Source organism: Bos grunniens, chromosome 26 (assembly GCF_055505025.1).
Source record: "Bos grunniens cultivar Pamir isolate PY7600 chromosome 26, Bosgru_T2T1.0, whole genome shotgun sequence".
NCBI classification, from domain to species: domain Eukaryota; kingdom Metazoa; phylum Chordata; class Mammalia; order Artiodactyla; family Bovidae; genus Bos; species Bos grunniens.
Genome location: NC_141190.1, coordinates 36,845,018 through 36,868,339, shown reverse-complemented (window position 1 = coordinate 36,868,339; position 23,322 = coordinate 36,845,018). Strand labels below are relative to the sequence as shown.

General features: G+C 48.5%; 1 protein-coding gene across 2 annotated transcripts in view; it reads left to right on the top strand.

Annotated features, from left to right (window-relative positions):
• Positions 1–23,322, top strand: part of HSPA12A (heat shock protein family A (Hsp70) member 12A) — a 173,316-nt gene that overhangs the window by 117,562 nt on the left and 32,432 nt on the right. For both annotated transcript variants that reach the window (XM_086377089.1, XM_086377090.1), the window contains 2 exons: positions 21,050–21,135; positions 22,651–22,778. In XM_086377089.1, coding sequence (XP_086233215.1) covers positions 21,050–21,135; positions 22,651–22,778 — 214 coding nt within the window. The remainder of the gene's footprint in view (positions 1–21,049; positions 21,136–22,650; positions 22,779–23,322) is intronic.

Genomic DNA, 23,322 nt, shown 5'->3' with positions numbered 1-23,322 from the left:
CTCAATGGACATGAGTTTGAGCAAGCTTTGGAAGTTGGTGATGGACAGGGAGGCCTGGCATGCTGCAGTCCTTGGGGTCACAAAGAGTCGGACACGACTGAGTGACTGAACTGAACTGATACTTGTGTGATGAGCCCAATGATGGCCCTTCAGGATGTCCATGTCCTACTCCCCTGGGACATTCACATGCGGTACCTTGCATGGCCAAAGGGACTTTACAGATGTGATTCCATTAAGGGGTTTGAGAAGGAGAGATTGTCCTGGATTATCAGGGGGCTCATTGTAACCCCAAGGGTCCTTATACATAAAAGAGGAGGCAGGAGGGTCAGAGTCAGAGATTGGGAGGTGCTATGCTGCTGGCTTTGAAGATGGAGCCAGGGGACACAATCCAAGGAACACAGGTATCCTCTAGAAGCTGGGAAAGGCAACGGAATGGATTTTCCCCTGGAACCTTCAGAAGGAGGAATGTAGTCCTGTAGACACTTTGATTTGGCCTGGTGAGACCTGTGTCAGACTTCTTACTTCCAGCACTGTCTGGTGAAGTCACTGAATTTATGATAATTTATTACAGCAGCAATAGGAGGCAGATACACTGCATAACTGCCATGCAAGGCAAGACAGAGGACATCTTCATCATTCTAGAAGGTTCCCTTATGCCCCATTCCAGTCTCTATCTCTGCTGTGAGTTAACCATTGTTCTAACGACACCTTTCACCTTACATGTGCCTGAACTTCATATGATTGGAAGCTGAGAGCGTCTGTTCTTTCACGTTCAAGGTCTTCCAGTCAATGCAGTGCTTCTGAGGTTTGTTCATGTTGCTGGGTGTGTTGGATTCTGCTCCCTTTGATTGCTGAGTAGTATTTCAGTGCACAGCCGTACCATACTTTGTTCATCTGTTCTCCTGTGAACGAATGTTTGGATTGTTTCCGGGTTTGGGCGATGATGAAAAACCTGCTGTGAACCTTCTGGAACAGAGCCTTTGGTGGATGTGTACACAGACTCGTGTCTCTCGGGTAGAGTCCTGGTGGTGGAGTTGCTGGCTCACAGGGTGGGGATGGTCAGCTCAAGCAGAAATGCTGGGCTGTGAAGCACAAGTGTGGCTCAGCCCGGCTGGCCACCTCACTTGCCTGCAGTGGTTTCTGGGGTGGGCACGTGGTGGGGGAGGGCCTCCTCTGGTCCAGGCGGCTTAGTGGCTCTCAGGTGGAGAACCTCAGCCAGCAGGTGTGTGCCCTGGCGCTGGGGATGATGGGTGTGCCTGTGCTTCTTGGGGCTTCCCAGGTGGCACTAGTGGTAAAGAACCTGTCTGCAGTGCAGGAGACATAAGAGACGTGGGTCCGATCCCTGTGTTGGGAATGATCCCCTGGAGGAGGGCATGGCAACCCACTCCAGTGTTCTTGCCTGGAGAATCCCATGGACAGAGGAGCCTGGCGGGCTACAGTCCATGGGGTGGCAAAGAGTCAGATAGGACTGAAGTGACTTGGCACACACACACTCCTGCTCCGCACCCAGCTTGGGGCTGGCGTTTTCTCACAGGCCTTCCCTAGTGGTCTCCACACAGCCCTGTGATGAGGAGTGGTCATTAGCCCAGGTTGCAGCTGTGGAAACTGAGGCCCAGGGCAGAGTCCCGTCGGTGGCAGAGCTGGTGAGGGTGGAACCGGGTGTTCTTTTTCAGCCCGGCTAACTCTGTGACCTTGATCCCGTCTCCCACCCCTGGAAGAGTAGCTCAAAGCTGTGCCTGGTTGGAGGCAGCCACGAGGGTCAGTTCCTCCTACAGGAAGGTTAGTGGGGCCTTTTCTCCCTGCGCACAGGTGCACAAGAGGGCCGGGGGTATGGCAGATGGCTTCCCAGATGGCAGAGAACACAGCCCAGCTGGTGCAGGGGTTGTCTGGGGGCTGTCATGATGGGGGAGGCAGTAATGAGGGGCTAATGGAGCTGTCTGATTGGTTAAAGAGTTAGGTCTGATACGAAGGTGGGGGAGAGCCACGGCAGGTGCCTGAGGCTGGGGTAACCTGATGAGATTGGTGGTTGTGATGCAATCCGGGGGGGCAGCCTGGAGGCAGGGTGCAAGGCCTCTGGGAAGCTCTCCACCGCTGTGTCATTGCTTGTGCTCTTCCTTCTGCCTAGAGCTCCCTCCCCCCATCTCATTCACTCAGCAAATTTGCCCTTCAAGAGGCCAGTCGAACCTCACCATACTGGGCCTGCCCCCTCCGACCTCAGTCCCCCATGGCGCTTACCATGGTGTCTAATAAAGAGTTCATGAGCAAGATAGAAGTTTCCAGTGTTCTTAATTATAATATTTAAATGGAAATCACTTGCTCTGTAGTGGCCTGAGAACTCAGAGTCGGATCCTCACACATTAAATACTCCTGTGATGTGTAACCACTGGACAAGACAAATGGTGGCCCAGTGGGGTTGGGGCCGGGGAGGGTGTGGGCAGACACACGGGGGCTGGGGCCCTTGTCTGCTCTGCTGATGGACTTGCCGGGATGCTGAAGTGATGCCCTGTGGCCCCTGCCAGCTTCCCTGCTGCACGGTTATTTCTGGAAGTCTTCTCATTCACTAGCTCAGACTGTCCCCAGACTTGTGGCCACACCTTGGGGATCTTCCTGTATTAGGTCTGTGGAGAGAGAGGGGCAGGGAGACAAGGCGGGGGGGAACGGGCTGTGTGGATGTCCCCGTGACCAGCTGCTGCTTTCCCAGCCCCAGGCATTCCTGTGGGCCCCTCCCGGAGGTCACTGCCCTGTGCTCAGACATTCCAGCTCAGTGGGCGGGGATGTGCCTGGAGTGGGAGGCAGGCTGGTCACTCTGCATCTGACCATTCTGCTCCGAAGAGGAGGTAGCCGCTGATTAACTGAGTTCCAGACGGAGCTGTTAAAGATAATGATGAAGTCTGAAGCCGTCACGGCGTACGGTTAGACTTAGTGCAGCAAGCAGGTCTGGGTGCCGGGAGGGACAGACCCTGGGCACAGCAGCAATGGAAAGCCAAGAAACACCTCTCTGGGCTTATGGAGGGTGGGATGGCTTCCTAAGCCCAAGGTTGGGCAGCTGGCCATCCATAGGTAGCAGCCAGGGTGCAAAGTCCCATTCCTTAGCCCTCGGTTCTTGCCTGCCTGGGCTCTAGAGATTGAAACCCGGGATCCTGGGAAGCCACGTGGCCCAAATACCAGGCGTGCACCAGGGTGTGGGCACCCGAGTTGGAGCTGAGTGTTTTGGCATCTGGGGCCCTCTGTGTGGCCTCCTCATGGCCCCTAAACATAAAATGTGTATTATTTCCTGGGATTCACATGGTTTTGATGCTTGCTATCCCCTCCTCAGCTCAGGAGAGGGTTTGGAAGGACTCACGTTTGCATTGCTACATGGTGGGGATGGGTGGGGGGTGCTACGGAGATTAGCAGGAGTTTGTGGTGTGTTTCCTCCTATCCCGCTGTAGGGAGAAGGCAGTGGCACCCCACTCCAGTATTCTTGCCTGGAGAATCCCGGGGACAGAGGAGCCTGGTGGGCTGCCGTCTATGGGGTTGCACAGAGTTGGACACGACTGAAGTGACGCAGCAGCAGCAGCATCCTGCTGTAGCGATTCACACCAGGAGTTTTGTTGTTTTGTTTTCATTGTAATTGGACTTGCTTTTAGTTCAGAGGAGAAAATGGATCAAAGTTCCGTGGTCAGCACCTGCTCGGTCTGGGACAGGAGCTGGCTCTGGTGTCTTCATGCGGAAGCTCTGCTAGGTCATCATAGCTGCTTGGCGTTATGTGGCTCTTGGGGTGCTCTTGGGGACCCTCTGGGTCCTGGGGCTTAGGGTTTCCTGCTGCTCTGTGGAGTAGCCTGAGGAAGTAAGTAAGCCTCATTCTTAGGAAAAGTCCCTAAGATGGTCTTTATGTTCTTTGGGAGAAGAATATACTCTTTGGTCTTTATATTCTTCGGGGCTTCCCTGGTGACTCAGATGGTAAAGAGTCTGCCTGCAGTGCAGGAGACCTGGGTTCAATCCCTGGATTGGGAAGATCCCCCGGAGAAGGGAATAGCAACCCACTCCAGTATTCTTGCCTAGAGAATCCCATGGACGGAGGAGCCTGGTGGGAGACAGTTCATGCAGTCGCAAAGAGTCGGACACGACTGAGTGACTAACACAAACTTCTGAGCAAATTCTGTCCTAGGGGAATTGTCCACTAGTTTTTCGTTCTTCTTTTTCCTTTTAATCTCCCATGACTGCTCTGGAAGTTAGATATTCTATTTTAACTCTTTTCAAGCATAGTTACTCTTGAAATTGTGCCATGTAAACTTAATTTAGCAAAGTCAAAGTTCCAGTTTACTGATTCCATCTTTGTGAGAATGTCAATCCATGTGAAGGTTTTGTATGAAATAAGAATTCGGGGGTTTACACTTAGTCTTTAAAAATCTCTGGTAGGACTTTCTCTCCCTCCAGCTGACATGAAGTCTTCACCCAGCATGTGAGGGGTGGTCTGTGATGGGTGGGTGCCAGGGTGCCTGTGCTGGAGGGCATTTGTCCTCCTTGAAAGCCCTGCTTCAGGCTGCAGTGGATGGGCCATGCTGGACCTCCACAGGGGCTCTTTTGAGCCCTTTTGTGGTCTTTCTCTTCTCTTTTCCTTTATATTTTGGAAGCAGGAATTTCTTAGACAGACTCCTGAGTACCGCTCGGCCCAGGACCCAGGCCCAGGCCACAGGCACTTGTGAATAATTAACACAAGACTGTTTTCACTCTGGTGCACTTGGCCCTCTTGCTAAGACGAGGCTGTGACTCCTGTCAAGGGTTAGTGTGGCTGCAGGATATCGGGCGCTTCTCCTGCTGTTTATTCTATCCCTTGAAACTGCTTATCTGAGGGGAAGCGTCGGCAAGCCCTCTGTCCGCAGTTCTCTGTCAGAATGCCTGTCCCTTGGGAGTCTAGCCAGCCGGCTTCAGAGCATCTAGGGGAAAAGTGAAGACACAGTCGGTGACCTGGGGCGCTGACCCCGCTCTGTGCCCACATTCTTATGTTGCTAAAGAGCAGGGTGTCTGGGGACAGACCAGTGCCAGCTGTTGCCCCCGGCCTGGCTGTAGTCAGCAGGCATTCTGGGAGAATTGCTGAACCCTGCCTTGTCAGAAAGGTTGGCCTCCGTCCAGGGAGAGAACAGCAGTCAGGATGGCTGAAGCAGCTGATGCCACCCAGGAAGGAGGGCTGTGCTCCTGAGGGCAGGCTGGCTAGGGGACAGTTGTCCTCACAAGGTGGTTTCCTGCAGCTCTCTAATTTTTTTTTAATTGGGATATAATTCACATATTATAAAATCCACCTTTAAAACAATTCAGTGGTTTTAGTATATTCACAAGGTTGTGTAACCATCCCCGCTATCAAATTCCAGAGCATTTTCTTCACCCCCAAAGAAACTCATGTGTGCGTGCTCAGTTATTTCAGTCATGTGCGCCAAGCCCCTCTGTCCATGGGATTCTCCAGGCAAGAATAGTGGAGTGGGTTGCCATTTCCTTCTCCAGGGGATCCTCCTGATCGAACCCTCATCTCTTAGGTCTCCTGCATTGGCACACAGATTCTTTACCACTAGCACCATCTGGGAAGCCCAAAAAAACTCATACCCACTAGCAATCCCTCCAAATTCCCATTCTCCACTCAGAGCTCTGAGTTTTCACTGCTCTTTGCTGCAAGTTACCAATGGTACAGGTTTGGGCCAGTCCTAGGGTCATGGAGCCTCAGGACTGGAAGATGGTGGAAAGAAGGAGCTTGGGCATTGGAGACAGGTACTTACTAGCTATGAGATTTGGGGGATATGCTTACCCTCTCTCTGCCTTGGTTTCCTCTGCTGTTAAATGGGACTAATAACTACCTATTTCTTACCTTGCTGGGTTGTTTGTAAAGATAAAATGAGACACTATAAGGAATAATAATTACACTTGTTAAGACCTTGACCTGCATTATTCTTATTGAATTCTTATTAATTCCAGGAAGAATTATTATTATCTCTGTTTAATACAGAAGGAAAACTGAGCCACAGGGAAGTTTAGTTATTTGTTCAAGCTTGCACACTATGAATCAGTTTTTAGCTGCAAAGTGTGGAAAACCTGACTTTATCTTGTTTCTAGAGGAGGAAATCAGTTGTCACCATGAATGGGAAATTCAGAGGTCTAGTGGGCTCCAAAGCAGGTATTCAGCAGCTCATAGACGCCCCCTGAAGAATAAATGGAGGTTCTTTCTATGCTGGCTGCATCTTGGGCTGGTGGCAAGATGGCGGCCACAGGTGCTGGCCTCTTGGGCTCACTTGAGGGTCAGGGCATTTCTTTCCCAGGAGCCTCCTTCATGCTCCAAGCTTCATGCTTCAAGCAAACTTCCCTTCATGCTCCATCAGTCAGAATGGTGAGTCACAAACCCATTCCCACATCCATCACTGGAAGGAAAAAGGGGTTTCCATGGTTGGTTCAGACTACTCAGGATCTACCCTGGATCTTGGAAAGAGTCACTCCTCCCCCCTAGTCATATAAAATCGGTGTTTAGTTAAGAAGGGAGAGGCTTCTTCGGTGGTACAGAATCTGCCTGCAATGCAGGAGCCACAGGAGACATGGGTTTGATCCTTAGATAGGGAAGATCCCCTGGCAACCCACTCCAGTATTCTTGCCTGGAGAATCCCATGGACAGAGGAGCCTGGTGAGCTATAGTCCTAGGGTCGCAAAGAGTCAGACACAACTGAATCGCCTTAGTGGATGCGGCTGTACACACAGATCAGTAAGTAACTGAGCTGGGATTTGAATTAGTCCCCACAGGTCCAACACTCCTGAGCTTCATGGCAGTGCCACAGAGCTTCTGCAGCTCCAGCGGGTAGTGAGTCCTGTGCGCAGTGAATCTTGGTTGAATGCCTTAATCCGTACAGCCTGGTATCCACTCCTCCCCAGTCCCACGTTCTCTCTTTCTGACCCTCTGTTGCTCTTCTATGGAATGGTGGCCTGGCTTCCACTTGAACCCCTCTAGTGATGCAGAATTCAGTACCTTTCCAGGCATTTCCGTCCCTTTTTTTTATAGTAAAGTGCCATGGCTGCCTTTCATAGTGCTTTTAGGTGAATTAGAAAAAGATCTGCTCTGAGCGCAAAAATTAGAATAAGGTGTTCATTCTGGGCAATATAGCTCTTCAGTGCATGGCTTGGGAGGGCCCCTTTGTGGTAAGAAAATGGCACCTCTGCCCAGGGGTGGATGTGCCACTGTTTGGGGACATTTCTTCTATCAATACACTCCTTAGAGGGGTGTGTAAGGTGCATGAATCCAGAGTGCAGCAGGTTAGTACTTGGGTTCTGGTTTGGGGAGCAAGTGGGCTAAGGGCAATCCTCCCTCCCTGGAGGTGGCACAGTTCTCTTATCAGAGGGTTCAGCTAAAGGGAGTGAACCAGCTGTCTGTCTCTTTAACCCTTACCCCCTATTCTGCTTCTCCCTCTTCTCCCTTCCCCAGGGACAGACAGTGAGTGTCTGGGAGGTGAATTATGCCCGTCCAGGGCAGACCAACAAGCTGGAGTGCCGTTGCCCCTGGCTTTAGTCTCAGTAGAGTCAATGCCAGCTGTGTCACGGCCTCTGTGGGTTGAGCTGTCCCAAGGCTGTTCACAATAGAAACTGGGGAAGTCTAAACCCTGGCCTTCCAGGTGCCCAGGCAAATGGAATCTTTTCCTTGGTGGGAGAGTGATTCATTTTTTAACCTGGTCAATTCAAAAATGTGCTTCCTTGTATTCAGGTCAGTTCAGTTCAGTCGCTCAGTTGTGTGCAACTCTTTGCGACCCCATGAATCGCAGCACGCCAGGCCTCCCTGTCCATCACCAACTCCCGGAGTTCACTCAGACTCACGTCCATCAAGTCAGTGATGCCATCCAGCCGTCTCATCCTCTGTTGTCCCCTTCTCCTCCTGCCCCCAATCTCTCCCAGCATTAGAGTCTTTTCCAGTGTGTCAACTCTTCACATGAGGTGGCCAAAGTACTGGAGTTTCAGCTTTAGCATCATTCCTTCCAAAGAAATCCCAGGGCTGATCTCCTTCAGAATGGACTGGTTGGATCTCCTTGCAGTCCAAGGGACTCTCAAGAGTCTTCTCCAACACCACAGTTCAAAAGCATCAATTCTTTGGCGCTCAGCCTTCTTCACAGTCCAACTCTCACATCCATACATGACCACTGGAAAAACTATAGCCTTGACTAGATGGACCTTTGTTGGCAAAGTAATGTCTCTGCTTTTGAATATGCTATCTAGGTTGGTCATAACTTTCCTTCCAAGAAGTAAGCGTCTTTTAATTTCATGGCTGCAGTCACCCTCTGCAGTGATTTTGGAGCCCAGAAAAATAAAATCTGACACTGTTTCCACTGTTTCCCCATCTATTTCCCATGAAGTGGTGGGACCGGATGCCATGATCTTCGTTTTCTGAATGCTGAACCTTAAGCCAACTTTTTCACTCTCCTCTTTCACTTTCATCAAGAGGCTTTTTAGTTCCTCGTCACTTTCTGCCATAAGGGTGGTGTCATCTGCATATCTGAGGTTATTGATATTTCTCCCGGCAATCTTGATTCCAGCTTGTGCTTCTTCCAGTCCAGCGTTTCTCATGATGTACTCTGCATAGAAGTTAAATAAGCAGGGTGACAATATACAGCCTTGACATACTCCTTTTCCTATTTGGAACCAGTCTGTTGTTCCATGTCCAGTTCTAACTGTTGCTTCCTGACCTGCATACAGATTTCTCAAGAGGCAGATCAGGTGGTCTGGTATTCCCATCTCTTTCAGAATTTTCCACAGTTTATTGTGATCCACACAGTCAAAGGCTTTGGCATAGTCAATAAAGCAGAAATAGATGTTTTTCTGGAACTCTCTTGCTTTTTCCATGATCCAGTGGATGTATTAGGTTGGTTAAAAAGTTTGTTTGGGTTTCTCCGTGAGATGTCACAAAAAGTCCGAATGAAGTTTTTGGCCAACCCAACAGAGGCCAAGAAGGCCTGAGTTTAATTGCCCGATGAAAAGGACCACGTGGCTCCCCAAGTTCTCCTTGGTTATTCTGAAAATGCCCCTGAGATGAGCAGATGGCCTGAGCGGGAAGTCAGGGCCAGACAGTCTCACTAACCCATGGCAGCAAAGCCCTCATGTTTCCCATCATTAAGAGCTTTCCTAAAGGTTCTGTTTGCCAAGTTCCTGTCTGGTGAGACATTTTATCCTTGATTAACGAGCCCAGAGAAGCCTGATGTAAAGGAAATGCATTTGCTGCCCTTGTGCATAAGTGAAGGCTCTGCCTGTCCCCTGGTATAAGAACATGGCTGTTTTTTCTTAACAGCTGTTGGACCTATTTGATGATGATGGTGGAAAGGATAATAAATACCATCTAGGTAGAGCTTCCCTGATAGCTCAGTTGGTAAAGAATCCGCTTGCAATGCAGGACACCCTGGTTCAATTCCTGGGTCTGCTGGAGAAGGGATAGGCTACCCACTCCAGTATTCTTGGGCTTCTCTGGTAGCTCAGCTGGTAAAGAATCCACCTGCAATGTGGGAGAGCAATGTGGGAGACCTGAGTTTAATCCCTGGGTTGGGAAGATCCCCTGGAGAAGGGAAAGGCTACCCACTCCAGTATTCTGACCTGGAGAATTTCATGGACGGTATAGTCCATTGGGTCGCAAAGAGTCGGACACGACTGAGCGACTTTCACTTTTATCACTTAGGCACATGCCATGCACCAGGCTTTGTAGACATTATTTCATTTATTCATGCTTTATTTGGCAGTGATCCTCAAAATGTATCACCATCATCATGATCCCTCCCCTCTCCATTTTCCAGGTGAGAAAACTGAAGTTTGAAGAGGCTCAGTAGCTCATTTTAGGGCATGTCTCTGGGAAGCAGCCGTACTAGGACTTGAGGCCAGGCTTTCCTGACTCTGAACCTCTGTGTTATCATAGCTCCTCCCACCCTGGTATTTGCATTTGAAGAATTATGATTTTTGAAGTGGAGAGCCCCTTGAGGCTATGGAGCCCAAGGAAGGGCAAACCACACAGTCTTCTGAGCCTGGAGGCAGAGACAGCTGCTGGGGCTTGGAGGTGCCCTGTGATTGTGACCCCCTGACTTCCCCTGCTTCCAAAATCGGGATTTACGGTAACACCTCTCTCGTAATTTCAGCTTTCAAGAGAAACAGTATCTGTGTGGGGCCTGGTACTGGGTACGGTGCAGGGGTGCAGACCAGAGGTGGTGAGCTCTGAATTCATCTGGGCTGCATCCAAACAGTGCGGGCTTCTTTCTTAACCTTTTAGACCGTACTTAGTTTCTCATCCATTGAGTGGGAGTGATGACAGTACCTCTAGCCCCCTAAACAGCAGGCTTCCTCCATGCATGTGTGCTAAGTTGCTTCAGTAGTGTCCAACTCTGTGGACCCCACTGACTGTAGCTAACCAGGCTCCTCTGTCCATGGGATTCTCCAGGCAAGAATACTAGAGTGGGTTGCCATGCTCTCCTCCAGGGGATCTGCCCCACCCAGAGATTGAACCCGCATTTTTTATGTCTCCTGCATTGGCAGGCAGGTTTTTTTTTTTGTTTTTTGTTTTACCACTTGGAAACCCTAGGCTTCCTCCAGAAACACTTGTAAAACTCTTACGTGAAAGTCACTCAGTCATGTCCAACTCTTTGTGACCCCATGGACTATATAGCCCATGGAATTCTCCAGGCCAGAATACTGGAGTGGATAGCTGTTCCCTTCTCCAGGGGATCTTCCCAAACCAGGGATCAAAGCCAGGTCTCCTGCACTGCAGGGAGATTCTTTACCAGCTGAGCCACCAGGGAAGCCTAAGAATACTGGAGTGGGTAGTCTATCCCTTCTCCAGAGGATCTTCCCTACCCAGGAATTGAACCAGGGTCTCCTGCATTGCAGGCAGATTCTTTACCAGCTGAGCTACAGAGAAGCCCATATAGTGAAAGTGCTCGTCACTCAGTCGTGTCCGGCTCTTTGCAACCCCATGGACTGTAGCCCTCAAGGCTCTCTGTCCATGCAGTTCTTCAGGCAAGAATACTGGAGTGGGTAGCCATTCCCTTCTTAAGGGAATCTTCCTGACCCAAGGATCAAACCCGGGGTCTCCTGCATTGCAGGTAGGTTCTTTACCATCTAAGCCACCTTTAAAAACTGCTCTTAGCATGGCATGAAGCTCGCATTCAGTGAGCACCGACCATGACAGCTTTCCTAATAGATTTCTGAGTTTGTATTCTAATAATTTCAAATTAATAATTTGAGTTTAATGAACTTGCAAAATAGCCTAAATTAAAAAAAAAAAAAAAAAACAGACATAAATATCTGACTCCATGAAGGAATTCAGCTAATGGTGAGTGTCGGTCGTTATCTATTTCCAAGGGCTTACCTCCTTTGTTCATTGAAATAGTAGGGACAGAGGCCCTGGGAACCTGAATTCCCACTTCACGGAGAGAAGATGTGCCTGAGAGGTGAGGTAGCTTCTCCAGGCTCACAAGCCGGCGTCCAGGCTCTCCACCTGCTGCGCCGTGTTCTGCATCCTCACCAGGAGCCATTTTGCTTCCTTACTTTCCTCTGAGAACGGCGGCCAAGGAGCCAGCTTCAGTGTCGCTCCTGTTCTCAAGCTGCCCTGATTCTGGGGAGACACAGCCCTCGAGCCTGTGGCCCAAGCTGACTGCTCTGCCTGAACATGGAGGACACTCTGCCTGCAGCCCATCCCCGCGGGACACCCCCTCCCTTTCTGGCATTTGTTCTTTTAGCACAAAGGGTCACAGGGTGACATCTGACATTGGCATTGCTGCTGGCCATCTCTCAGTCGGAGGGAGGAGATGCCAAGGCCTTCACAGAGGCCTGGGAGCCCAACGAGTCTGAACACAGCTCAGAGGGTGTGTCCTGGGCTTGGAGAAACCCTGCCTGTCTACAGGGGCGGCTCTTGATTTCTCAGAGCATGGAGGGACCCAGAAGTGTGCGAGGGGCAGCCCCTGCCTCCTCCGAGACCCTGAGTTTGCAGCACTTGTTTCAGCCTCGGAGGGCCTTGTATCTGAAGCTGGGCGGGAGCTCGCCTCAGAGTGGGAGCCACTCAGCCGGTGGCCGGACGTCTGCTTTGCTGCCTGCAAGGGGGTCTGGTGGCACCTGCTGAAATTGACTCCTTCAAGGGCTGTCCCCACAGGCCCAGCTCCTGAGAAACCACCTGGACCTGTACCCCTCACCCACTGGTGACCCGGGTCAGAAACCTTCCTAGGCCTTTAAAGTCCACATATTTAGGTTTAAGTGAACATATATTCTTACTCGCTTGTTCATTCACTTGACAAATGTCTGGAGCGCCTACTGTATATGGGCCAGGTGCTGTCACTGATAACACAGCATAAGAAAAACATCAATCGCACCCTCTCAGCAGGAGGCAGATGGACATGAAGCTGGTATATGAAAACACCTACTCTTTTATCAAAGTTTAAAGCATACAAAAGGAGGGCAAATAATGTATTCAGTCCCCCATGAATCTGTCACCAGGTTCGATCATGATCAGTTTGTGGCCAATATCGTTTAATCTCTGTCCCTCCCCTCCCGTATTATTTTGATGAGCATCCCAGATATCATGTTGTTTCATCTGTAAATATTTCAGAATGGTTCGCTAGTGGATAACTACTCTTAAAAACTACATAATTCCACCATTAGCAGTAATTTCTTCGTGTTATCAGTGTCTGGTCAGTCTTTACATTTCCAGTTGTCTTTTAAATTTTGTTGTTCCTCTGAATCATGGTCCAATAAAGCCCCAAGCATGGCAGTGACTGGAGTTGCTTTGTCTTTCTTTTAAGCTATGGCAGTCTATTTCTGGGGCTGATCCAGATGGCCTGCTGACTCAATAGAAATGCCTTTACTCAGCATCTCCAGACCCACTGGAGTAGAAACTTTGAGGGGAGAGGGGTCTGCACATATGTTTTAATAAGTGGTCCAGGTGACTCTGATGCACCTCAGAATTTGAGACCCTTTGATCTATAGTTTCCCCTCCTTCCTTCTTGTGTATTTTCCTTGTAACTTATTTCCTGATGAAAACTAGCTGTTGTTCTTAGTGTGTCCACGAGTCTGGGTTTAGCCGGTCAGTCCCCAGGTGCTGATGAGCAAGCTCGTCTCTCCTCTGTTCAGAGAAAACAGAGAAATCTCTTCTCCCACAAACAGAGGGGACTGACTTTCAGAGGGGGAGTTCCCAGGAGGATGGGGTGGAAGTGGGGTGCACTTCAGGCAGGGGAACAGTATATGCAAAGGTCGGGAGGCTGGATAGAGCACATATGTTTCAGAGTCTGTGAAAGGACTAGATGGGGTCAGGGCTGAGGGCGATGGAGGGAGATGAGGCTGCAGAGGGTGGTGGGGTGGACTTTTAAAGGCCCAGGTGTGAGCTATATGCTAGATTTATCCTGTGGGGGATGGGAACAGAAGGCCCTAGCCTGGTCAAGTAATATGAGCAGACCTCAGCTCTGACCAGGTGCCTCTGACTGCAGGGAATCCTGACTTGGATGGAGAGACTCAGAGTGGGGAGACTGAGAGAGGTGGTGCCGGAACCCTGATAAGGGTCAGCAGGGTCTGGACCAACATTGTGACGGTGAGGTTGCAGAGGAAGGCTGACGGTGAGAGATGCTAAGAAGGAGGAATGACAGGGCTTGGGAGTGCAGTGAGAAGGGAAGGAGCAATCTAGATCTCCCTTCTGGGAGCTATGGTGGTTGCATTGACCAGAGGGGACATATGAGGAGAGATGGATTTCGTCACACATGCACACATGTATGCCTACATTGTTGGGGGTAACTAGGTGTGTTTATTACTAATATCCTGACCCAGGGGAGGGGATGTTTGATGCCTCAATTGGAAAGACGTAAGTGGCCATCTAAGTCTATAGATAGTCACTGAGTCCACTTTTGGGCACACAGAAATATCCACCCACCCATCCATCCACCCATCTGTCTACCCACCCATCTATCCACCCATCCATCCCTCCATCCATCTACCCACACAACCACCCATCTATCCATCCATCTATCTACCCACCCAGTCATCCATCTATCCATCCACCCACTCAGCCATCTACTCACCCACCCACCCACCTAACCACTCATATACCCCCTAACCACCCACCCACCCACCCACCCATCCATCCATCCATCCATTCTTCCACATGTCCATCTATCCAACCATTTATCCATCCAACATATACTGAGTGCCTGTAACAAGTCATGAGCTGAGGAATCAGAGATAAAGAAGGCATGGCTTTGCCCAGATGAGCCCAGAGTCTGTGAAAGAGAAGCCAAGTGGACAAAAGTATCTTAATACTGTGTATGGGGTGATCTGGTGGAGCCTCTCCAAATGCTGCGTCCCGGTGGGCAGGGGCTGTGAGGTTGCTGCATATAATTCGTGAAAATTAATAGGAAAGCTTGTTGGTTTATGAGGCATTTCCTCACCTCCCCACAGCAGCTGGCTGGACACACATGTGCCTGTGAACTTGTGGTTAAGAGAGAAATTATGAACTGTGCCCCACTCATGGTCTGAGGTTGCAGGAACTTGGGGATCTCACTGCCTCTGGGGAAACCTCACTGCGCAGGTCTCTGTCACTGGGGCATCTCATCTCCTCAACCATTTAGTGAAGGGGAGGGTAACTGGAAAATGCTGCTCAGTGTCAGGATGGGTTGATGCTGGCCCCCACTGCCTGATGCTGTTTTTTCTGCCACTATAAATGCTTATTTCTATAATTATTATTCAGCATTTAGAGAGAAGCTATTTTACACTCAGTGTTCTTTGAAGCTCGGAGGGTCTCCTGGTTCACACCAATAAAATTTCCATTTACTCTGAACATCAACCATGGTGATTAAAAAAAAACCCATAAATTATTTACTGAAATGGAAGTTGAGTTTACGGTAATAATGCATTAGCTCAGCTAGCCATGCAGTCTGTTACAGGGTAATAAAAAATTTTTATTTTCTTTCTTAAAAGGTATTTGCCAGTAACCTACACATGACCTTGAACTGATCAAAATTGTCAAAGATGATACTACAAGGAGGGAATATAAGGAAAGAGAAAGGGAGAGCTTTTTTTCAAAGAGCCTGATTTTAGGCAATTGTCAGCAAATACCTGTTGTCTCACTGTTATCAGGAGAAAAGAAATGAGCATATAGTGTTTTTAGAAATCATAAGGACTAAATCTTAAAATTCCTTTGGAAATTCAGCATTTGTGTGATAGAGCATAAATCTGAAAGCTAGCAAGGAGGCCTGTTTGAAAAATCTGGGGAGTCACCATTGTTTGAGACCACCTGTCGTTTTGCATGAGCCTGGAGCCTTGTAAAATAACATCAGCCCAATGGTTCTGTCTTCATCCTTTAAAATGTATTTATGGAGCAGGATCGATTTAATGTATCTCAGAAAGTCCACGATTCTGCTCACGGCCATTTGCTGACTAATGTCTCCAGCAGAGAACAACAAGCACATTCATGAATTATGGCTGTCCCTGAGGTTCTTTTGTCGACTATTTTTTATTTTAGGAGCGTCTGCTTTGATTAAAGCCATTAGAGCCAGGAGCAAATAAAAAGGTGTCTGGCTTTTACATGTCTCGCGTTTTATAGCAGGAACTCTGATGAAGCCTGTATTTTAATTATTACACCGTTAAGGCAAGTGATGAGTATTAACCTCACAAGTTCAACTAGTTCTTCCTCTATTACCTGCTTTGGGGTCTAAAAAATCCTATGGCAGGAGACTTGTTGGTTGAGTCCAATTTTTACTTATTGATATCCTCTACTTGGCTGCATAAATATTTTCATTTATTTATATATTCCTCTTTGCTGCAAAAATTAATTTTTAAATGACTTGGTTGAAGAATGTTTTGGGGGCTGAGTCACAAGTTAAGAATGAACTTAGGAATACCTGTGTTTGTTTATTTAAAATGTTACAAGTACTCTTTTATTATTTTTCTTTTTAAAAAAATTATTTTTAATTGGAGGATCATTGTTTTACAATATTGTGTTGGTTCCTGAGATACATCAACATGAATCAGCCATAGGTATGCATATGTCCCCTCCTTCTTGACCCTCCTTCCCACCCCATTCACACCCTCCAGATTGTCACAGAGCAGCGGGTTGAGCTCCCTGTGTTATACGCAGCTTCCCATGAGCTACCTATTTTATATATGGTAATGTATATATCAGAATTTCAGTGTTACTCTCTCAGTTCGTCCCACCCTGTCCTGCCCCTGCTCTGTCCATAAGTCCACTGTCTATATCTGAGTCTCTATTCCTGCCCTGCGAATAGGCTTATCAGTACCATCTGTCTAGATTCCATATATACGCATTAATACATGACACTTGTTTTTCTCTTTGTGACTTGCTTCACTCTGCATAACAAGCTCTAGAGGAAAACTCAGATTTATTTTTATGGTCACTAAATGAATAAAGATGCACAGTAGGTAAATGACCTAAGTAATGGTGAATCATCTATGACTAATGTCAAAAAGACCTGAGGATTATTTTCTGGTGGTAGAAAGCTTCCGGTCTCTTCCTCCTCCACTTAATTCTGTGGCTGATACTTTGCATTCTTGAAATATTCTGTGTTTTTCTGATTCCATGATGTGAAATCATCAAATCCCTCTATGTTACTGCATTTCAGGGTACTTAGTGCTTAAAATGGAAGATGCTTTGAGGATCTGTTTAATCTAGTTTAAACAGCGGAGTAGGTATTTCTTAGAACTCCCAGATGCCTCGGCTCTGCCCTGGACCACACTTCTGGTAAAGCATTTTTTCTTTAATCTGTTTTACCAGCCCCTATCCCTACCTTTGCAGATGGGCATCAGTTTTCTTTTCATCAGTTTCCTTTCTCTCTTCCAAGCCTGCGCTCTAAAACTCTCTATTCTTTTCAGGCTTTCAGCATTGCCTTTCTCTTCTGCTCTTGAAATGCCAGAGTTACTCCGTATATACTGAACTGGAATATCATGTAGGTGGGGATCGTCTCAGGGCAGATGTTATTATATAGGCTTTACAGAGAAGCATAAACAGGGTCACAATTAATGACAGTTGGTGTTTCTTACTGTAGATAATGGCCCAGGTTTAAGTGGTAGCCAGAACACACAGCACGGACCTTGTATATTAGATATTCCATGTTATTAACTCTCTCCTGCTGCTGCTGCTGCTGTGTCGCTTCAGTTGTGTCCGACTCTGTGCTACCCCAGAGACAGCAGCCCACCAGGCTCCCCCATCCCTGGGATTCTCAAGGCAAGAACACTGGAGTGGGTTGCCATTTCCTTCTCCAGTGCATGAAAGTGAAAAGTGAGAGTGAAGTGGCTCAGTCGTGTCCAACTCTTAGCGACCCCATGGACTGTAGCCCACCAGGCTCCTCCATCCATGGGATTCTCCAGGCAAGAGTACTGGAGTGGGTACTATTAGCTTCGATCTGCCAATTATCCATAGAACAACAGATAATATTCCATTGACCCTGTTGTGTTTCTTTTAAATCACCTATTAAATGAAAGCTCTCAAGATTGGTTGGCATTGAAGCATAGGTAGCCAGTGGAAATTTGCTATGTGCCGCAGGGAGCTCAAACCCAGTGCTCTGTGACAACCTAACGAGGTGTGATGCGATGGGAGGTGGAAGGGGGGTTCAAGAGGGAGGAGATATACCTATGGCTGATTCATGTTGATATATGGCAGAAATCCACAAACATTGTAAAGCAATTATCCTCAAATTAAAAAGAAATACATTAAAAAAAAAAAAAAGATTGGTTGGGATTATTAGCACACCAGAAAACTTAACACATCCCTCAGGGGCTAAAGTAGTCATTTCCATATTCTTTTCCCTAAGAATTTTCGAGCACCCCTTTGACATATTAAATAGTTAAATAAAGAAATGTTAACTTGAGAACAAAGTCATCACTGCAGACTCTGTATATTCCTGTGGCGGATCGATGCACATAAACTGGTGAATTATCGTTGATTTGGGATCTCTAGAGCTACAGATATGGGCATGCTTCATATGCAAATGTCTATAAAGATCTTACTCCTCCATACTTTCCACGCAAATCAGTTTTAAATCATCACACAATGTAGCTGCATTTTAATTTCTAATGGAGAACAGCCGTGACGTTCAATTGCCTCTAGGCCTGGCTGAGCAATCATGTCAAATGATTTATTTCCACTGAACCAGAGGCAGGGTGGGAGGGAGATAGAAGGAGGTACAGGGAGAACCAAAAAAATCCTTGATTCTTGTCCTCACATATCCCGGAGTCCTCCTGGGGCCCAAGGCATGTGTTCTGGGTGCGGCCCAACACATGTTCTTTTACAAGTCAGTGGGCCATGCTCTGAGAAGGGCTGAGTGATGGGATAATTAGAACCAAGCAGTCAGCGGGGTGGATAGTTTGTCTGCTGATAATAGCTTGTTTGCTAATTGCCAACACCAGATTTTCTGGGCAATTAGACATTTGGTTTCTTCCAAGACCTTCTGTGCAAATGTGGACACATGGCCCCAGGCCTTCCAGGTAGCAGGTGGAGAGAGGGTGGCTCCCGGTACAGGATGGCATCTCTCTGATGCCACCTGCCCCAGGGGTGGTGGGGGCAGGGTAGACTTTTCACTAGTAGAGATGCTGAACTTCCCCTGCTTTTATGGAAGGAGGTACCCTGTGCTGGGTGATGAGCAAGGAAGCTGAAGTTTGTGGGCTGGTCCAGGAGCCAGGATTATGTCTCCATTTTCTTTTCAAGAGCATTGAGCCAGGATGCTAGTAGAACCTGAAACTGCTTCCTCTCTCAGATGAGCAAGTTGATTTTTTTAAAATAATTTTTTTATTGTGGTAAAGTATATATAACATAAAATTTTCCATTTTAACCATTTGAAGGTGTGCAAATCAGTGGCATCAATACATTTACAATGTTGTGTAACCATTACTACTCTTTCTAAAACTTTTTCATCATCCAAAATCGAAATTTTGTATTCCCCATCCATCTTTGCTCCCTCAGCCCCTGACTACCTCTAATCTACTGTCTCTATGAATTTGCCTATTCTGTTTTTGTATTGGCTATCTATATTTCATTTACCTGTTCTGAATACGAGGTGCTATTTGTCCTTTTGTGTCCAGCTTATTTCATTTAGCGTAATTTTTTCTAGTTCATCCATGGTGTATCATCTATAAGAACTGCATTCCTTTTTACAGCCGAATAATAATCCATTGAATGGATGTACCGTATTTTTGTTATCCATTTATCTGTTGATGTATACTTGGGTGGTTTTCACTTTTTGGTTTTTGTAAATAATGCTGCAGTGAACGTGTACATACAAGCATCCTTGTTTTCAGTTCTTTTGGGTAGATACTCAGGAGTGGAATTCCTAGGAAAGGAATTGGGTCTATGGTAAGACTATATCTCACATTTTAAGAAACTACCAAACTGTTTATCACAGCAGCTGTACCATTTTGCATTCCCACAAGATATATACAGGGGTTTCAATATTTCCACATCCTTGCCAGCATTTGCTATTTATTTTTAAAAAATATATAGCCATCCTAGTGAGTGTGAAGCAGCATCTCATTATGGTTTAGATTTCCCTATTGACTAATGAGTGCATTTCTATAATGACTAATGAGTTAAGCATCTTTCACGTGCTTATCGACCATTAGCATATCTTCTCTGAAGAAATGTCTGTTTAAGTCCTTTCCCCCACAGATTGATTTTTGGTCTCTGTACTTAACTTGCTTCTGCGCCTTTGTCCCAAAGGTTGGAACTGAGCCTCATCGGGAGGAGAGGGAACAGATGCCTGCAGAGTGGGGAGGTGGCTGTGCAGATTCGAGGCTTTGCATTCCCTCTTTCATGATTCCTTTTATTCTCTCAACTTGTTTGGCACCCACTGTAATGATGCTGTTTGAGTTCTCACCAAGCAGGAAAAGAAATCAGTAAGCGCGTGGGATTAACCAAAGTGATTTGGCAGCAGATGCAGATGGTGCCACTCCTGGTGCCTCCGCAGAAGTTGACAGGTCTTTCTCAGATACCTCATAGACTCTGGGTTTCCTTGACCACATATTGTTGTAACAAATTACTCATTTTTTCCCAGCAGGTAATTAGTCTATATACTGAATGGAGCAGTATTTGCAGAACTCTTTGGATGGTACCTGGGACTTGTCGATGCCAAGAGCCTGGCCATCACCTCTACAGGGGAGCCCACCATCCTTGTTTTCTTGCCCTGCAGGCTCCCAGTCCTGGGCAGTGTGCAGGGAGAGGGGATGGAGCTTCCAGCACTGACCAGGGCCAGGGGTGACTCCTCCTTGGGAACTCATCCCTGGGGGAGAGCCACGGGGCTCTGGCAGGGTTTCAGAAGTTGCCTGAGTAATTGTAAGAGCAGCAGGGGAATCAACCAAATGATGTTCAGGCTGCCTCGCTCCTGGCTTTTCTCTCTTTTGACCTCTGTCTGTTGTGGGACCCTGACTGTGGGCCCAGGAAAGCTAATCTATATGTCTTTCTGCTGTGGTTTTTCTTACTGAATGTCCAAATCCTTCAGCATCGCTGAAGCGAGATGAGTTCCCTGTGTTCTGGCAGGGCCTCATGAAGGAAGGAGGGAGGAGGTGATGCCTCTACTAAGCAAAGAAGTTCTTTCTGGAAGTTGAACCCCTGTCCTCTATTCTGGTGATTAGGGTTGTTAATCTTGGGTGGGGTCCCAAAACCCTTTGGAAACCTGAAGGCTGTGGATGACCTTCTAAGAAAATGAACACAAAATTTGCACATCATCTCGGGGGGCTACAGTCTTCTCTGGTCCATATACTGGTGCCTGGGTTAAGAATGGGCTCTAAAGAAGGTAGGTTTAGGGACTGGACAGCCTCTGTGCTAAGTGCTGAGAGATTGACTGCACTTAGTGAGAGGCTTGGTGGTCATGGGGAGAAGAGGAGCGTCTCATTTGTTCAAGTTTTAAATACCAAATATGGGGCAACCAGATCAGATACCCTACCGCTCTGGGTGGAGTTCAGCCTGGCCCCACGTTAGCTGGCTTTCCAAGGACGAGAACACTTCCCGCAGGAGCAAAGCCACGCAGTCCTCATTTCAGCTCTCCAGCTCAGCCTGCACCACCTCTCAGGATGCACTTGTCTTTCCTTTCAGAAACAGTCCCCACGTCTGCATATTCATCTCCGGCCCGGAGCCTGGGGGACACAGGAATAACACCTCTGTCCCCTTCCCACATTGTGGTAAGAAGTGTGTATGTGTGTCGGGGGTAGGGAGGGGGCAGTATATGTGCTGATTACCTTTGTTTTCTGAGTCAGCTTTCCCTACTCTGGGTCAGAAAAGGCTTTCCGTGGTGTGGCTGGTGCTTCTGCAGCCATTGGCCTGGGTGTGAATAACATGAGCGGGCAGTGGGAAGCAGCTCTTTAAAGACTCAGGGCTCAGAGACTGCGGGGCACCCTCTTGAGAGGACGTGGCCACATCTGGCCGGTGGGAGAATCAGTGAAAAGCAGTGGTTTTTCTAGTGCAGTTAAGTGCTGTGACCAAAAGCTGTGGCTGTAGCTGCTTCTGTATCAGCTTGCCCGGGAGAGTAGACCTGGGTGGCGGGAGTGGGGCGGGGGTGGCGGGAGGGGGGCGCTGGAGACTGCGCATTGGTTCCCACGCTGCCCCAGATGGATATTGTGGGGCACCTGTTCAAGGCACTTACACATAGCCAACCAGAGAGAAGTACCTGGAGGGAAGGGCGGTTTTATACGAGCTGCTCAGACCTGCAAAGAAGACACTGCTGAGAACTTCAGAGCCGTCACTAAGGAGGGATGCCAGCTTGTCCTGGTTTTCCTGGCACTGTCCTGGCTTCCATGGAAAGGCCTGTGTTCTGGAACTCCCTCAGGCTTGGGGAAACTGAGAGGCTTGGGCACCGAAGAGCCGGGTCCTGTGGTTTTCAAACTTTGTACCCTGAGGGTTCCCTGGAAAAGCTTCAGAGTCACATAAGGGGATGGGGCGCAGTGTGACAAAAGGCCAGGTAGGTGGGGCTCTCACCCCCTGCTCTAACCAATCAATACTCTTCGATCCCAAGTTGATTGGTATAATTTGAAGTTCTGTGGGTGTTAAAAAGGAAGTCTACACTGCTTTAAAATTTTTTGGGGAAATCTGGAATGACTTGACCTACTCACTTGACAGATGAGGAAAGGCTCTGGGCCCCAAGGGTCACATGGCTGACTGTGGCAGGACTGGGCAAGGTTCCTGGTATGCTGAGCCCTACACCCCTGCCCCACACACCCAGGCAGATGGAGGGGTCACCTGGAGGGTACACAGGGCACAGCTGAGCGGGGTCTGGAGGTCTGTGTAGGGCCTGGGGGAGGCCAGTGGGGGGAAGACAGCGTCACTCAGGGAACCACTGGGCTTCTGGTTCAAATGGAAGCGTTTCTGTAATTTGCCACGTTCACGCATGGTTGATAAAGGATGTGGTGCACACGTGTAGGCAGGTGACCTCCCCAGTGACCTGGCCTGGCCCTCCACTCAGGAGGACCTTCCATTTCTCCCTGAGTTGGTCGGGGGGGGGGGCGCGTGGACAGGAGGCAGGCCTGTCCTCTCCCCAGGGCTCACCACGTGGCAGACTTGAACCAAACGTGGAATGTCCTTCTGTCTGCAGTGGGTGCACAGCAGGGCAGGGTGGAACCTTCCAGAAAGCTGGCCTTGACTGCCCCCACCCACGCCCTGTACCCTACTTGGTGTATCTCACAAAATGATGTATCTCACAGAATGATGCCGACCCGAACGTCTCTGAGCAGCAGACGTTTCTCGTGGTGGTGGCCATCGACTTTGGGACCACGTCCAGTGGCTATGCCTACAGCTTCACCAAGGAGCCAGAATGCATCCACGTGATGAGGTAAGCATCAGAGGGGCAGGGGCTAGCCCCAGTCACTTGTCACTGTGGAGACTTGGGGGTGGGCTCTGGGGGAGGGGAGAGGGAATCGTCCAATGAGCAGATGAATGGTACTTAGTAGGCAGGTCTTTTCCTGGATTCTGGCCCTGCTTGGCCTAATCTCACCATGCCACTTTGGGCAAGCCGCTTCTGATCTCTGGGCTCCAGGTTCCTGGTCTGTAAAGTCATTGGTTTAATTCTGACTTAGTTGGTTTGGGAAAGCGCCTAGAGAGTATGTTGGAAACTTCTAGCATGCCTCCTTGGCAAGAGGCACTGACTTACAGGATGTTTGTGATGGAGGAGATCCAGGTCTTTCTCTGTGTGACCTCAGGCAAAGGACTTCCCTGGTGGCTCAGACAGTAAAGTGTCTGCCTACAATGTGGGAGACCAGGGTTCGATCACTGGGTTGGGAAGATCCTCTGGAGAAGGAAATGGCAACCCCCTCCAGTAGTCTTGCCTGGGAAATCCCATGGACAGGGGAGCCTGATAGGCTATAGTCCATCGGGTC